At 35.1% G+C, this 16,776-nt stretch overlaps 3 protein-coding genes across 6 annotated transcripts; all 3 read right to left on the bottom strand.

Moving 5' to 3' along the window:
- Positions 1-616: 616 nt before the first annotated feature.
- LOC132696388 (gastrula zinc finger protein XlCGF57.1-like) lies at positions 617-3,769 on the bottom strand. 3 transcript variants are annotated; one of them, XM_060661189.1, is made up of 9 exons: positions 3,614-3,769; positions 3,040-3,558; positions 2,689-2,983; positions 2,595-2,639; positions 2,386-2,544; positions 2,010-2,333; positions 1,536-1,642; positions 854-1,319; positions 617-800 (listed from the first exon to the last, which is right to left on the bottom strand). In XM_060661189.1, exons 2-9 carry the CDS (start codon positions 3,232-3,234, stop codon positions 637-639), a joined length of 1,755 nt encoding a protein of 584 aa, XP_060517172.1. In that variant the 5' UTR covers positions 3,235-3,558; positions 3,614-3,769; the 3' UTR covers positions 617-636. The 3 variants fall into 3 exon arrangements, with proteins under 3 accessions (XP_060517172.1, XP_060517174.1, XP_060517173.1); XM_060661191.1 differs by having other exon boundaries at positions 2,386-2,541; XM_060661190.1 differs by having other exon boundaries at positions 3,040-3,550.
- A 562-nt stretch (positions 3,770-4,331) lies between these two features.
- Positions 4,332-12,594, bottom strand: LOC132696824 (asparagine synthetase [glutamine-hydrolyzing]). The gene is made up of 9 exons (XM_060661877.1): positions 12,477-12,594; positions 11,962-12,093; positions 11,475-11,600; positions 10,733-10,970; positions 9,133-9,309; positions 8,900-9,078; positions 7,703-8,088; positions 4,687-4,860; positions 4,332-4,635 (listed from the first exon to the last, which is right to left on the bottom strand). Exons 2-9 carry the CDS (start codon positions 12,085-12,087, stop codon positions 4,356-4,358), a joined length of 1,686 nt encoding a protein of 561 aa, XP_060517860.1. The 5' UTR covers positions 12,088-12,093; positions 12,477-12,594; the 3' UTR covers positions 4,332-4,355.
- Positions 12,595-14,105: 1,511 nt separating this feature from the next.
- LOC132696887 (uncharacterized) lies at positions 14,106-16,705 on the bottom strand. Of its 2 annotated transcripts, none has more exons than XM_060661991.1 (6): positions 16,556-16,705; positions 16,324-16,504; positions 16,006-16,272; positions 14,905-15,204; positions 14,765-14,851; positions 14,106-14,407 (listed from the first exon to the last, which is right to left on the bottom strand). In XM_060661991.1, the coding sequence occupies exons 1-6, from the start codon at positions 16,635-16,637 to the stop codon at positions 14,212-14,214; spliced, it is 1,113 nt and encodes a 370-aa protein (XP_060517974.1). In that variant the 5' UTR covers positions 16,638-16,705; the 3' UTR covers positions 14,106-14,211. The 2 variants fall into 2 exon arrangements, with proteins under 2 accessions (XP_060517974.1, XP_060517975.1); XM_060661992.1 differs by having other exon boundaries at positions 16,565-16,696.
- Positions 16,706-16,776: the final 71 nt, after the last annotated feature.

Here is a 16,776-nt window from a genome sequence, read left to right as displayed (position 1 = left end):
CCAATAGCTATATGGATGGTAGTGATCCAGACCAAGTTCTAGGATTTTTAAGACGACAGCATTGCAAGTCCAGCAGATCGAGTACGAATTACGCATGTCGTACTTGAAAAATTAAGCGAATGCGCTTTGAGCATAGTAAAAATTTGGAAGGTAAAAAATGAAATATAGCTTCAGATATGCTAATGGTGGGTTTGTAAAAAAAGAAAAATCGCTTAGCAATTAGATAATTGTTGCTTTCTAACAAATGTTGACGTTATTGGCACTATGATTCTACGTGTTTTTTTTTAATGTCACCGTCCTTTTATTAAATTCACAGTTAATTGCTGAAACAGCGCCATCTTAACATAGATCCGCCTATGAGTAAATATCCTACGCAACTAGCAATTAAAAGCAGAAAGTTGAGCTACTCTAATCGTTAATAATTCTTAATTGTAAATTGAGTTTTATAAACCAACAATTTGTTGAACAAAATGATTTGTTACTTTCGCAAATGTCAAATGTCGGTTGTATGATTGTTCTTTTAATTTTGTCCATTTAGAAATGGTGATTTTTATCAGACTTTATTATTATTTTATATTATTATTTTATAGTACTTTTTTTCAAGAAACAAAAAAAATTTCATTAAATTAATTATATTCAACTCAATGCTGAGTCAGACACATTCGGATCATCCTTCGCACCCTTGGCTTCAGCAACTGTTGGTTCCAACTTTTCTGGGTGTTTTCTCTTCTTATGTTTGTGCAACAATGTGGAGTCTCGGTAGCGGCGAACACAATAGGGACACTGAAAAGGTTTCTCTCCTGATACCCCAGGGTTATTAGTTTGGAGATTTTACAAAGGAAGCAGGGGTTACCTGTGTGAATTCGAATGTGTGACGTCAAATTGCTCTGGTAAATGAATCTTTTGTGACACCAGCTACATTCAAATGGCCTCTCCTTATTGTGTGTGTAACTGTGAGCTGTTAAGTTAGCAATTTGTTTGAAAGCTTTGCCGCAGATCTGGCATAGGTATGGTCTGGCGTTCGAATGGATGCGCATATGACGTCTCAGACCCAACTTTGTCGTGAGCGTTATTTTGCAAACCTTGCATTGGTTTTGGTCCGGTAATTTGATTAGATGTCCGCTGCGGTGCAGGTCGAGCGAAGTTTGCTGATCGTAAATTCGACCGCATGACTCGCAAATGTAGATATGGTGGCTGGGCAGGTGGATGCTGAAATTTGTTTTGGTGGGGAAACTCTGTTCGCACAGACCGCAAGTGTACACCTCTGTTTCCTGATGGGTTTGCCTGTGATCCAAGTATTCAGTTCCCGATTTGACCGTCTGAAACAAAAACAAAGAAAAGCAATACTTTGGGACAAAAAATTATTTAGTAAGAAACGCTAGCAAAGGCTTTTGTTAAAGTGAAATTAAATCGACGATGCTCTTGCTAGTTATCCCTCCACCATCATGCCGCACGCGGCTGGAAAGGGGCAGTTAAGTTGCGCAGTCCCGGTGGGAGAGGAAATGTTTAACATTATGCCTTTTTTTCAACATTACCTCATGGCAAAACTCGCAATATACATTAATTTTCTTGCCACACATGCCCACACGATTTGTGTGTCCATTTTCCATATGGCATTCCAAAGCATGTTTCGTGGAGTATCCTGCAAATGATAAGACTTATATTAAGTAATACATTTCTCTTGTAAATAAGTAAAAAATAAAATATAGTCAAAACGCAAGTACTGTACAGGGTGTTCCAAAATTAGTCTTGAATACTTTAACCACATATTTTATGACCTAACGCAGAAATGGACAGGAGTAATCCTTCATTTTTAATATGACCTGAATATTATTTGGGATATCAGAAATATCAGTTAAATTAAAAATAATAATTAAGACCGGGAAATATTATATATGTACTACTTTTTTCATCCCCCACCATTGTTTATTTATAACTGGAATTATAATTAGAATTATCAAAATATACAACAATAGATTTCAGAGAGGGAACTCCCATGTAATACAAACCTTTGCCACATACAGAACACAAAAACTCTTTTCCAATTTCATGAATACGCATGTGCCGCACATATGAGGTGTCATGTTTAAATTCTTCTCCACATTTTGGGCAGTGATATTTTTCAGTTAGGCTATGGTTTTTTACATGTTTGTTTCGCGACTTTTTAGAATTAAAAGTTTTTGAGCACAAGGGACAAGTAAAGGGCATACTGTGATCAAACTGCTGAATATGTTCATTAAGCTTCACCTCTGAATTAAAATATGTGTAACATTTCCGGCATGAATAATGGCTTGCGGCATGAATGCTCATGTGGTACTTTAGCCGTTCTCCATCTAAAAATAAATGATGGTAATATTAAGTTATTTTTAAATTAGGGAATAATACCTAATGATTTAGAACAAATAGGGCAGCTTCTTTTCTCCCTATGATTTTCAAAGTAGTGCTCAATTAACTTATGCACATTAACAAACTTTCCATTGCAAAATTTGCAGACCATTGCTTCTCCATTCTTATACAACATTTTTGGTCGTTCTCTTTTCTCTGCTACAAAATTTAAATATGAATAGATTCCAATGTGTAGAAAAATGACATACTTTTCTTGAAAACTTTTTCTATTTTTGGTTGTTCTTTTTTCTCTGCTGCAAATTTAAATGTAAATAGATTCCAACTTACAGAAAAATAACATACTTCTGTTTAAAACCCTTTCTGTCACCTTTTGCAAATCTCTTGAAGCTTCAGGTTTAGAAACTTGAATTTTCTCATTGAAGCAAGTGTTTTCCAGATCTTTAATTTCATCACAAGCTCCAACATCATTTCTAAACTCTAATTTAACCTTTAAAGTACCATTTGCTTTAGTCCAATTCAAAGCTTTACTTAAGATTTGATCTGACTGCTTGAATGTTTCAAAAATGTTGTAAGAATTACAAATGGCACTAAGGCAAGGGGCGCATATTTGCTGTGGCTTTTGGTCATTTGTCTCCACCTAAAATGATTTAAGAAGAAATCTCAATATGCTGGCAGTTAAATTTTGTTAGCTACCTTAATGTTGCAGTATTTTCCAAAAATCGATACCAAATCGGTTTTACCGGGATTACTTGAAGTACTTTTGAAATTATCCAGTAGGTTAACTTCATAAATTGAAATCATCTCACTCTGTTCCATAAGGCAAACACGACAAATAGAGTCAACTGAGCATGGTGGAATAGAAAAAGCCAACATTTGAGTGGCAGTCATTTTCAATAAATGTTAATTAAGATGTCAAGCATGAGCTGAATTTTAGAAATACAAAAAGTGGACACCACAGCACAAAACAAATAGAATCTCCACAGTAATTAACAAACATTGAAATTTTATTAATGATACCTATTTTCTTATAACCTATTAACAAATATTACGAAAAAGAATGATACATATTCCTTATTTCAACATCATTTTGGAGCTACATCAAATAACAATTTGATGGTAACAGTTTGTAGTTAAAAATTTTTGGTTGGACTGGTGGTTGATGATTCTTCAAACGATTTTTTGTTCCTGTATTGTTTATTTGAATCTAGAAAACTATTATTTTTTATTATGCCAAATTATAGCGGGTGTTACAGAATGCGTAACTCACATATTTAATTATTAAGGCATTCCCTAAGGTGTACAGTTCTTCAGTTATTGTTATATAATTAAATACAATTATATTGTACAAACTAAAATGTGCATAAAATAAATATAACCTGTAAAAAATTTGTTCCTAAAAATGCCACCTACTTCTTCTTTCTGATGGCCAAGGTTGGTGTGGGCATCTGGTCACAAAATGTCATATCAAGAAACTAGTTAATTACAGATCACAGAATAGCAATTCCATTTTAAGCGACAAGTGATTAAGTATATAGATTCTACAATTGTTTGCCATTTCAAAATTTCCCAAGTATCTGAAGACTAAAGTGACCACCATTTTGTGAAGCGGTGGTCTTAGATTTCTTAAGGTGTTGTGACAGTTTATTAAATTTATTGGGGTAAGTTCATTTGACGCACAAAATGAGCAATCGCGGAATACCTGTACCATGGACCGAGGATCTGCAAAATCATTGAAACTTCTAGGCGACGGCATGTACAGAATATTTGGAATTAGTCTGTGAGAAATTTTCTCCTATTTTTTTTCTCACGAGTTACCTAAGCATCATCGCACACTACCGGCATCCGTCCATGGTTTATTCTTCCAACACATTAACTACTACGTCACCACCTACCCGAAGTGTTTAAAAGTCGAAAAGGATTTTGGTGTTACTATTTTTTTTAATAAATCGTTAATGTCCCATGAAGTCTATGAATAAAACAACAAACAAATTAAATAGCTATATTAAAACTTATTTTTCGGCAGCCGCGTAGTGTTTTATAAACCTGGCGGATGGATCTGTAACGCCTTCAATCCATCTGGGCATCCAGAAATAGGGCAAGAAATTTTCTGCCATTTTCGGATAATTCTTCTCGAACGTGGTTCTGTAGTATAATGCCTCTTTAGTTTTTGGGGTACAATGGGGGTAGTTCTGGGAAACGATATCCTGAACAAACGGTTCGGGCATTCTCTTATCGATAATCTCCTGCAGGATAGTAAACAAGGACTTCTTTGTGGAGGCTATACCGTCGCTTTAAACAAACCGTGTGGTGAGACCTTGCGGAGCAACGCTAAATTCTTACCTGAAAGCTTCTTTAGGTCTCCAGAGAATATCGTGAGGTAACAAATTTAATTTGTCGAAAGCGGACCTCAGAAGGTACTTCTCAATGCCATCTTTCGGTCTTCTCAATTCTGGATCTATGTTGAGGTAGTAGTTTGTGAACTGCAAATCCAGAAATGGTACTCTAAGTTCTAAACTGAAAATTGCAAAAGTTTTGTGTTTATATATTTAGTGGACGTAAGGACGATATTTTCGTACAGAAAAGAATGATATGCGCATGTATGTAAATTTCACACTCTAACCTGCAATTTGAGCCATCTCTATGCACTTATGCCGCTTTTTTCGCTACTCAGAATATAACCAATGCGCAAGCTTACCACTAACTAATTCAGAATTCTGCGAACGAACCGCGGGATTTTATGAATTTGAATATTTAGGTACACATTTGCCAAATAAAGATCGCTTTGAAAAGTAGTTGTAATATACCCATATTAATTAATTGTTAAGTAGACTAATCCTGTTTTATAATTACCTATATATGAAAATAAGAAGTTTTTCTCGATTACTGATTTTCCCCGCACTACTGTAAAAATTGATTATGAGATGGGAATGACATTCCGCTCGTGCCTCTACATTTCACCCGATTACCTGCATTTTAGGAAATTTTCTTTCTAAATAGGTCGTTTTTGCCTAAAAATTTATTTTGGTGCATCCAAACTTATTGGCGGTGTGTCAGCGGCCATATTGGTCATATTATCATGAAAAATATTGAGACGGGCCACTTAATATGCGCATTCGCGGTCGTTTTATGACCCGTTTTCAACCAATGAGGTTAAGTGGCGTTCAACAACCAACATGGCTGCTATATTTTTTCAAAATATGAGGGTGGGTCGAAAAGTTTCTGCCATGACCAAGAGGTGGCACCACTAGATCCACTTTTGGAGGGGCGACCCACAGTACCCTTCCGACCGAGCTGATTCAGCCCAATCGATACGTTATTTTCCGTTTGACACGATATTGTGCGAGAAGCTTTCGTTGTTGTCATGAAAATGGGAAATTTGGAAAAACGTACTATCATCAAATACTTCTATACTTTTCACAAAACTTCTGGATTCCTCCTACGTCGATTTTTGTTGAATCAAACTTGCCGATGTTTCACCAATCATCGTGTTGACTTCTTCAGAGCTTAACTGAAACTGGCTCGCATTTTGCTCTGTACCTGTTTATATATTATTTGAGGGGGGCGAAGCTAAATGAGGGCCAAGTTTCTTTGAAAAATCAAATACTTCTATTTCAAAAGTTTTACACCAAAACAAATTAAAGAAGAGATGGATTCGGCACTAGAAAACTTCTCCCTATCATATTCAACTATTAAGTAGTAGGTTTGAATTTCAAATAGACCGTGTAGGCACATCAGACGAGCCTCGCTCAAGACTCCCGTTGAGGTCACAACTTAAAAAATGGTTGAAAAAATCCATCAAATAGTGTCGGAAGACCCCAGGTTGAAAGTGCATAAGATAGCTGAGACCTGTAGGACGCCAGCTAAACGTGTGCGCAATATTTTTGCAAAACCTTTTGAGCATGGAAAAGCTGTGTGCAAGGCGGGTGCCGCGTTTGCTAACGCTCTACCAAAACTTGATTCGAAAAAAACAATTCTTCCTACAATTTCTTGCTTTGTATGTGTAATTCAAACGAATGTTTGCATGGATTCATAACTGTTGATGAGACTTGCGTCCGCCACTACACTCCCGAAAATAAGGAACAGTCAAAACAGTGGGTCGCAAAAGGGGAACCAGCTTCAAAGAAGGGTAAAACAATTTTATCTGCAAACAAGGTTATGGTCACTATTTTTTGAATGTGAGAGGAATTATATATAGGGTAAGACTATTACTAGTCAATACTACGCAGAGTTATTGCAATGTTTGAAGCCAGAACGTGCAAATTAAACCACTTCATTTGGCGGGAGAAAGAAGTGAAATTTAGTGGTTGAAATTTAGAGACATGCGCCAAAATATCACAGTGTCCCAAGACATGATTTTTAATCATTGGATGCATTTAAATAGGTTTTCTACTCCCTTCTGTAAAATATCTAAATATACACCGATGTAGCGTACGGATCCGAACCCCTTCGGACAATTCCGGGATATTACCGTACGGGTTTCGCAGCAATCGGATGTTTTCGGAGATTTGACCGCACGGCTTGCATTTTGACGTTTGACAATTCTGACGGTCATGTCAGTGAACATATTCGTGTTGTTTTGCAAAAATGTACCGAAAATCTAACGGTCGTAGAAAAAGTATAGTTTGCAACAGTTTCAGTAAACTTTTTAAATCACTCGCTCCGCTAGTGCCAAATAAAGTCTTGACTCAAATGCCATTTACTACACTTGTTGCATAGTATACTATTTTCCTACTTCCTTCTGTAAAATACTTAACTATACATCGATCTATCGTGCGGAAAATGTCATTTTACTACGTCAGTTTCGTTTCCCATGGATACGAGCGAACATTTTCGGGATATTACCGTTTGGTGAATGTTTTCGCGTTGATTTACCAAAACTATAGTATACACTTTGGCAAACTTTTTAAGTTACAAGTGTATTTGACACGAGCAGAGCTCAGCATCTCAAAGCTATCGCTTACTTGGTATAAATATATCTATAAAATTTACTGAAATCGGAATTTTTCCCGAACATAATGATCTTGCTTTGGGTACCTGCGCAGTGGATATTCAATCCAATAAGAAGGGTAATGATAGTTCTTGTTCAGTTCACTACAAGAACAAAAGTGAGGTCTCAGCCTGCTTAGTCATATGCAACTACGAACGATGGTATTAATCTTGACTAGGATACTATTCTAGAAAGCACCTTCATTGAGGGTGGGGGCGACCTTACACATAGGCTGCGCTTATAGGAGAAGCAGGCTAATTCATTAAGTCCCAAGAGTTTGGTTTTGTGTATTTTCTCGAATGTAGAAGTGTTTTAAACCATGTTCCAAATTGAATAAATGAAACATCTCTTGGGCGAACTTAGGCTTACCTTTGGGCTGCCATCGTTCTGTCAGCCCGCAAGCCGTCGAACAGATAAATTTCTCTCAACAGCCTCACGCTGTCCTCATGTGCAGCTTTCGCATCCGGAGCATCCTTAAAGTAAATATATCCCTGCGCCACTTCGTCGCTGCCTTCCCCGCTAAATAGAACGGTCGTGTCGGTGTTGTCGAGGACGTATTTGGCAATCAAGTACATCCCTATCGATGCCCTGATGGTTGTTATATCTGGCGTTTCCAGGGTGTATATGACATCATCCAAAACACTGGCGATATCTTCCTCTGTGAAGATGACCTCGTGGTGTTCGGTGCCGATAAAGTTCGCGACTTCGCGAGCCTTGGGCAGGTCCGGACTGCCTTCCATACCTATTGCAAAAGACTAGGACGCGCATTATTTGATGGTCTTGAGCGATGGAAAGGTAAAACTATAATACAAGGTGTTCCGTATTATTATGAGAATATTTTAGGATGCACAGGAGCTTACATAGGGTGTTATTCGATAAATATCAGGTAATTCACGGTGCGATTTCTCAAGTATTATAAAGTTAAAACTTATTTCTGAAAAGCTTCGTTTTGTATTTTTGGAGGTGGACATTTCCAACATTTTTTGTGATTTTAATCTGGTTTTCACCACTGGTATTCGCCTTTTTAATGTTGTTTAAAAATAATTTCTGTTTATTAAGAGAATGTTATTTTACAAAATTCTTTCACTTCAAATTAAAATATTTTGAAAATGGTTGTTATTAGCGACTTTTAATAACGTCACATTAATGAAGCTTTGACATTTTGTCTCTCCAAAACGAAGCATTTCATAATATGGTCTATGCCAAGTAGTGTTAGCTTTACAATTTGTTTTGTTTCTAATGATAAATGATTCCGACGCGACAGACTCGTAAGAAGAAACGGGTTATTCGACAGTGCTTGACTTTCCCCTTCTTGTCCTCTACGTATGAATTAATTATTGCTTCTGGGATTTATGCAGGTCAGTCAATAGCCAAGACGATATCTTTGAGATACACCGTAACTTTTTATCTTAAACATACTTGAGAAATCATCATTTACATGATTAGATTCTTATTACATAAAATCCGTTCTTCCATTATATTCGCATATAATTAACGAATGATCTATGTAAAACACTTTACGTTATACCCTAATAAATGGCATTGTTTTATCAGTGTTATAATTACCTGTATTTTATATGGCAAGTTCACCTTCTTTGCCTCTTGCACCAGCAGGGCGGCTACAAGGGACGAATCCAGTCCACCCGACAGCAGACATCCTAACCGCCTATCGGCCATTAATCTCTTTTTCACAGCCATCGTCAGCAGCTTTACTATATTCTCCTGGTGCTTATTTGGAAGAAGATCTGAGACAATAGTAGACGTAAAACTCTATTTACTTTTAGGCGAAATTAGTTTACCTTCCCAAGGCACGAAAGTCTTAAAGGAAGGTTTCACCCCTGGTAGAAAATATGTCTCGCTCCGTACCAGTTTAACAGTTCCGTTCTCCAGGATATCATACTCCTCATAACTACCTGGAGGGAATGGTTTTAAGATTTTGGAATGTCCGTTTAATTCATCCCCAACGCCTGTCAAACCTTAAACAAAGGAAAGTACTCTATGAACTGTCGTCCTCATTCGGGTCTAAAGGCAGTTCTCGGTTGGAATTACTTCATAACGTTTCGCCAGCACGAGTGGCCGAAGTTGAACATAGAAGATCTCTGAAAGTAATTCCAGCTGCGACGGCGTTTAGACCCGAATCAGGAAACAGTTTATCAACATAATAACTGCTATACTTATAATTATTATTATATTTTATACAATAAGTCGAAAATTTAGACACGCATAATTGAAGAGTGCAATAAAGGAAAACATATTAAAGTTAGCGTCGCAATAAAACTGAATAATGTGTTATAAATGGGCTGCAAAAACTACACAGATTACAGGAACATTAAGATTTTTCTCTTTGTTTGCAGATATTTTATTTCATGATGGGGTCTAAGTAACTCCCAAATAGCTAGTACTTTAGTTTTAGAGTATAACGTTGCTGTTTTTATTTTTTGAAATTATTTTTGATATCAATTCATGGTTCCCAAGTATTCTGAAGTGGGTATGAAGATTTTTCATACCTTAAAATTGAATGCAAATCGTATTGTTCATCTGAAATGATACTTTTAATGATTGCATAACATCAAACATCAAGCGATCAGATCTCCACAAAATCTTAAAGATGACGAGCAATCAAGAAGAGCGAAATATTAATAGTATATTATGGAAGTAGTGTGGTAAACGGTTTACCAAAGGTATTGCATATACTTTTTCTACAACCATTAGTTTTTTGGTACATTTTTGCACAACACCACAAATTCATTCACTGACATGCCCGCCAGAATCGACAAACGTTGATATTGAATCCGTGGGTAATATCCCGAAATTGTACCAAGGGGATAGCAACCATAGAAAACGAAACTGACGTTGTAAAATGGCACTTACCGCATGCTAGATCGGTGTATAATTTTTAGTTTATTAGGCACTGCCGGAGCGAGTGTTTAATCAACGAGTGATTTAAAAAGTTTACTAAAAGTGTTGCATACTATACATTTTCTACGACCGTTAGTGTTTGGGTACATTTTCGCAAAACAACACGAATACATTCACTGTCATGACCGTCAGTATTGATAAACGTCACAATTTAAGACGTGGGAAATATCTCCAAAAATTTGCTCCCAAACTAGTGCGGTAAAATCCCGGAAATGTCCGAAGTGACTCAGATCCGTGGGAAACGAAACTGAAGTGGTAAAGTGACGCTTTCCGCACGCTGGATCGGGATATAATTTAGTATTTTACAGAAGGGAGTAGAAAAATATTTGTAAGTGACTTGGTACTTATCGATAAATTTAAGTTATTTTTGTTGTACCAATATAGATACTTCCGCTCTTTATTGTTTCTCACATTTATTTGCGCCCTTCAATTGTAAGTAATTCATATGTTTAATTGTATAAATTTATTGAATTTATGTACCTTTTGCCTCAGAGCAAATGCCTAACACTCCATCGGCACTAAGTATTCGAAACAAAGGTCGAACGCCGTAGGGATCCCTGCCTAGTAGTACCTTTCTTTTTGATACATCTACAATACAAAATGCGAACACACCGTCCAAGCTCTTCACGCATTTTTCGATGCCGAACTTTTTATATAAGTGGAAAATGCATTCGACATCACTGAACGTCTCGTAGTTGAAGGAATGTTCTTTCGCTAACTGAGAAAGAGATACTTCACGAATGAAAAACAAATAATATTGGAGTGAAGACTACAACAACGGAATATCTATACTAAGGGGCAAAGATGTTCAAAATTTGTTAGAAACATTCCCAAAAATTATCTCTCAATAATGGTAATGAGGTACGGTATTATAAAAACGGTTGTTATAGTCCTAGAAAATTTTGAAAAGAATGTTGTTAAGTAAATTGGCAGAAAGAAAATGCTGAAAACTATTTTCCAGTTTTTGGAATTGTAATTGTAATAAAATTCAATTTTTTTTTGTGTAATACTTTTAAGTAACTGAACAAAAATAAGTTTCTAGTTTGCTTACGGGCACACATATGATACAGTAACGTAAATAAGTTTTTTAAAACAATTATAGAAGATTGTCACTCACTCCAAAAGAGACAAATATGTTGATATTGCAAAACAGTTGCAACAAAATTGAAAAATAACTGAATTGAATCAAAAGTCGATAATGCCATTAGAGAAAAGAACGTACTTCTTTGCAGTTGTAGAGTTCACCATTACAGATAAGCATGGAATGGGGATACTGATGCAGTTTCATTGGTTGCATCCCATAAGTGCAATCGACAATCGTAAGCCTATGGAAACCAACACAACATCGCTGAAAAATATAAGTACCTGATTTAAAAAAAAACATAAATTCGCAAAATTTTAGTATTTAAATGAACAACTACTAAATAACTAATGAAATCGATGCTTGAGCGAAAAATTAAATAAAAAAAATGAGTTAAGTTAAAAATTAACAAAAATAATAAAAAATCGACTACAAGAGCGAAAAATCGGAATACGCTTAAATATTCTGCGGATGTAATCTGTTAAATTTGTAAGTCAAAGGTTTTATAGAAGATAAGGATTTTGTCAATATTACAACAAATTCCAATTTTGCAAGACTGGTTTTGTTTACGGAATTAAAAAGAACTAATCCTAGATTTTTAGAATTTCGACTACTTAAACAATGGTACCTTAATTTGTCGATCGTATTCGACCCTCCAGGCGTCAGGTCCTCTATGAGATATTTTAGTGAAAGAATTTCCACACACCGTATGGAGGTTGGAGTCTAAACCGAATATTGCCCAAATACCGCACATTGTGATCTAAAAAATATTGATGATCTGCTCATTACTATAACTCCTAGACTTTTTTTCTTCAAAAATTTAGATTTTCTGGTTGCTTAGAATTATCTTTTGGCTTTGGAAAGATATGAATGTGTCAGCTTTAAATTTAAATAAAAATAAAGTTAGGTACATCAATATTATCAAACCAGTTTTAGTGTTATTATAAAATTAATTATAACGCAGTTTTATTTTTGGGTTATTTTTTGAGCCTAAATTTTAATAATATATATAGTTACATTCAAAGTTTAAGATTCAAAAATCCAAATTTTAGTGCATGTCTATATTCATCAATCACATATTTTAATTTGCCGGTTTTCAAATGCATATTAACGTATTAATATTCCACATCAAATTATACGTACGTAATAAAATAATGTTCCTTTGACCTAAACTATTCACGACAATTTTTAAGATTCTTTTAGGTCTTTGAGCGTCGACAACACAACACGAATGTTCAACCTGATGTAATCTTCAGGCAACACGAGTGATTGTTATTTTTAATTTTTCCACTCCAACTTCAGCAACCAACGCAACGTTGCCAGGTGCTTTAGACAAAATTCTTAAGAATTAATAATAAAAATGGCACAAGTTTATTGCTTAATAATGAAAAAGGAAAGCTTGACATTCTATGGTGGTATATTTTAAGTAGATCCGTATATAATTCAAATAAATCGTTTTAAATATTAGTGCTAATTGTATAAGGAATGAATTATGGATGAGTGACGACATAGAAGCAAAATATTTAAAAATAAATAATTAAGAAATTCTCTTTTTGTTATATATATATAAATGAGTTTTCCTTTCAGTCAAGAATGATCTGAAAAAGGGTTGTAATTATTTATTTTTATCGTTTCGACTGACGTGAATCAGCAAAGTGAAACTGAAAAAAAGTAGCAATTATGTTATGAAAATATATGTCATAAGGATTTTATTCAAATAGTAATTTTTATTTAATTTTAGTCGAAATATTAAATTTGTCTTTATTCATTCATTCTATATTGTGAATTCTTCACAAAGAGTGATCCAAAACGCCTTTTAGAAATCATTGTTGATGCAATCAGTATTTGCTTGTTCGTTATAAAAATAATGACAACGTGACAACATCGAACAAGTTAACTATATCGATTCCTTTCATGCGTCTCACTTATGAATTGACTCCACGTTGCAAAATTAGGTTAGGAATCGGAAAACGTGGTATTCTGGTTTTGTCTAAAAAAAATGATTGCTGAAATTCATCCCTTAAAAGGAAGAGGTATTCGTTTAGCAATACTGCTAAAGACATTTTCAATGAGGCTAATGGCTTGTACTCTATAATAATCTACTGGGATTAGATATGTTTGGTATTTTAAAGGATGTAATAAAAGACGTCAAATTGCATTTAGGTACCATAAAGTTCATCATTTCTAAAGAGCAAGAATATGGTGAAAAGAATATTTTAATTTAAGTCCATTTTTTCTTTTTTGGGATCAAGGAGGCGGATCGATTTTCTTTGGTATTTAAAAAAATATATTTAGTAATTTAGAGGTGGGCAAGATTTAGAAATGTCACTAAAATAAAGACATGTTTTACTGTACACGATAGAACTGTCTGTAGAATTTTTCGAGTAATTTTTCTTTTTTCGCTATTATTTATTCCTATCATTTTCAACACTCCCTTCGTAATAAAACAAAAATGAACATCAGAGACTTAAAAAACCTTATCAAGTCAGATAATCAGCTTCATTTCATTTTTTGCCTGGATGTGGGACAACTAGCGAGACCAATTTTAATTGCCAAATGTTTATAGCCAAAGTTGCCAAGTGAGAGACGGACTTTATAAAATAAACTGGTGTGGCCACCTTGTGGGAAGCGTTCCAATCGATTCTTATCGATTCAAGATTACTGTATTAGCAATTCCGACGTATTTTTAAGTCGGTACGTGAACATTCTGAGAACTATATGGGATATCATAAATCAAACAAAATTTTTATAATTAAATGTTTTATTGCCTTTGTTGATCTAGTTGGAAACAAAGCGGCGCACATGTATCTATATGTTACTGGATATAAATACATCTGCCCAATAGACATACGATTTAATTATTTCTAAAAGATGCCCTTCAATCGAATAAACAATCCATCATTAAAATTGTTGAAGCTGCGTTAGCTCCCAAAGAATCTCCACCAAACCTTTTGCTATCGACATTTAAGCATCTCAAAGAACCCGAAGGTCTACGCAAAAGAGCGGTGTTTTCTCGAGACGCACTATTACTTGTAAGCTCCACAAAACTTTTCTTTTGACAATTCGTACCGCACCTGAAATAACGTTTGATAAATGTTGTTTTTCTACATCTTAATTATCAGAAATTTTAGAAGTCATGATAAAATTGGTCATGCGATTGTAAGAAAATTTCACACCAGGATGTGTGGAACTTTGAGAGTGTTTTTGTTTTCCTTTGACCGGACACACACGCAGTTGATCGGACTTTGTAATTCAGTTGCAATGGTGCCTAATAAGTAAAATATCCGTAAATGTAGTCAAACAAAAAGGAATTGACTGTTATGTACATGCATTGGCCTCTCAATCTTTGAAGAAAAGAAAGTTTGATTGATTAAAAACTGGGTGTGGAACTTCAGAGAAATTTTTGGTGTTTGTTTGGTTGTCATACTAACTTTGAAACAATTTCTTCCACTATTCGTTGTTCCTTTTCGCTTAATGGGCCATTTAATATTTTTTTAGTTTGATTTCCCGTCATAAGCCTACAAAAATTGCGTCGCGTACATATTTAATTTTGAAATTATGATGGCATTACTTATGGCATCTTTCGTATTTAACGATAATTTTATTCAGGGTTTCTATGTGTTTCGTTGAAAACTGATCGTCCATAACATTACGAAATAATATTTCTCTCCCTAAAGTACTTTGATTGTCAATGTTGTCAACCCGTTTCCTGGTCAACATTTCCCTGAGCTCTGAATTTTCCCTAGTCAATAAATCAACGCGGGCTTGGAAAACGTTTTGCTTTTCCACGTTTGTCAGCCACGTCTTCTCTTGTCTAATTACAAGATCCTTTAAGTACTTGACCGTATTTACCAGTCGCTCCATTTCGCTCCTGAAAATATCATCAATAATTATGTACTCCACATATTATATTTATTTTGTATAACCCAAATTTGACGGAAGACTTTTCCATTATCGAAAAAAAAAATAAAAACAAATTCTTTTCAAAATTTATTTACCACCGTAAAAACATTTTCTAAAACTCACCCAACAGCAAAATCTATGTCACTTAACACAAGAGACTTTCTGGCATTTTATTCTCAGATCTACTGTACATTAAATTTCAAATCGAAATTTCCACCCCTTCAAAAACAGCGCCAACAACAGACAAACACGTCGTTGTTCTTGTTCTTATGTTACAAACATAAATTACATTTTTTTAATACACAGGTGTATACAGGTTGTCCACGGACTATATGAAAAAATCTTGGTAGTAGCGACTGACTTTAAAAAAATAGTAAAAAAATAATGGTAATAAGTTATCTCTTTCAATTGTAATAAAATCTTTACTTTATTTGTTTGGAGAAACTTGAAAAAAATCAAGTTTATCCGATTTTTATAAAATTTGTCGAAAACTACAAAAAAAAATCATTCGAAAATTTGAAAAAAAAAATGAAAAGAAACAAAATTGAGTGCCGTTTTAAGGGATGTTTCATGAGTTTTTATCTTGTTTTCAACATGGACGTAGCTAATCATAAGAACTATTTTTTAGTCATTTTGAGTCTATAAAAATTAGAGAGTGATGGCCAACGAGGTTAATTGTGTTACACCAGGTACACGACGCTAAACAAATCTAGACGGAACATCGAATTTAAACGAATAACACACCAGGTTGACCATAAACTAAACTTACGGAGACACAACAAACATTTGGCTGTATTTTACAACCAAAATTTCCACTTGTCTCCTAACTTCCTCAGTTTCTAAACACGCGTTGCACAAAACTCCCGGCCAAGTTTGAGTACCCTTTTCTTTGATTTCGATCATTCTTCTACCGGCCGCTTCATTGTATTTCATGTTGACGTACGCCTCCTTCAGTCTCATAAAAATTTCTTGATTTTCTTTGACGAACTGAAGCTTCTTATCTTGTTTAGCGGTCTTTGTTCTCTCCTTTATTAAACTGCAATTTCCAGCGTGTCACATATTTTCTCCTAGCAAGAACTAGACTCACTCAGAGTGGATCTTTTCATTTTCTGTCTCCAAGACGCGACATTTTCGTTCGGCTGCTTCGAGTTTCAGCTTCAACACAGCAACCTCTTGATGTCCGGCGTCCAGTATGCTGGTACCAACGGAATACTCGCTATCACCGGAATGACGGACTAACGATTTTGAATTTTCCGAAACATTTTCCGCTAAAATCGCCGATATGAGTAAACAAAATCGCAACAACTCGGGAAAAACACCTTCAGTACCAGAACACTCTTCTTCGATGGATTCCGCGTAACGAACTTGCCTGCGATTTTCGTCGGAACTTTTTCCTTCCATCGCTTAACGGGAATTTGGTAACATACTCAAACGCTTCACGGGCATTCTTTTGACGTCTGTATCATGCCTGACAATGACAATTCTTTTAAATTTTGGTATACAAACATTGAACTTTGCTCGAGCATACTCGCATACATAA

The sequence above is a fragment of the Cylas formicarius genome, unplaced genomic scaffold, assembly GCF_029955315.1.
Source record: "Cylas formicarius isolate icCylForm1 unplaced genomic scaffold, icCylForm1.1 PGA_scaffold_1__22_contigs__length_36826433, whole genome shotgun sequence".
NCBI classification, from domain to species: domain Eukaryota; kingdom Metazoa; phylum Arthropoda; class Insecta; order Coleoptera; family Brentidae; genus Cylas; species Cylas formicarius.
Note: the sequence above shows the minus strand (reverse complement) of the source record. Positions and strands in the feature narration are given on the sequence as shown.

Coding starts and splice junctions, on each gene's coding strand:
- LOC132696388 (XM_060661189.1), bottom strand. CDS start 3,234: ATGACTGCCACTCAAATGTTGGCTTTTTCTATTCCACCATGCTCAGTT. Junction 2,545..2,594: donor AGAAAAAGTTTTCAAGAAAA/GTATGTCATTTT, acceptor TAAATTTTGTAG/CAGAGAAAAGAGAACGACCA. Junction 2,334..2,385: donor TATTTGTTCTAAATCATTAG/GTATTATTCCCT, acceptor ATTTATTTTTAG/ATGGAGAACGGCTAAAGTAC.
- LOC132696824 (XM_060661877.1), bottom strand. CDS start 12,087: ATGTGCGGTATTTGGGCAATATTCGGTTTAGACTCCAACCTCCATACG. Junction 9,079..9,132: donor GACTTTCGTGCCTTGGGAAG/GTAAACTAATTT, acceptor CTATTGTCTCAG/ATCTTCTTCCAAATAAGCAC. Junction 4,861..7,702: donor AGAACGATGGCAGCCCAAAG/GTAAGCCTAAGT, acceptor TGCAATTTTCAG/TTTAGAACTTAGAGTACCAT.
- LOC132696887 (XM_060661991.1), bottom strand. CDS start 16,637: ATGGAAGGAAAAAGTTCCGACGAAAATCGCAGGCAAGTTCGTTACGCG. Junction 16,273..16,323: donor AATGAAAAGATCCACTCTGA/GTGAGTCTAGTT, acceptor TGGAAATTGCAG/TTTAATAAAGGAGAGAACAA. Junction 14,852..14,904: donor AAATACGAAAGATGCCATAA/GTAATGCCATCA, acceptor CAATTTTTGTAG/GCTTATGACGGGAAATCAAA.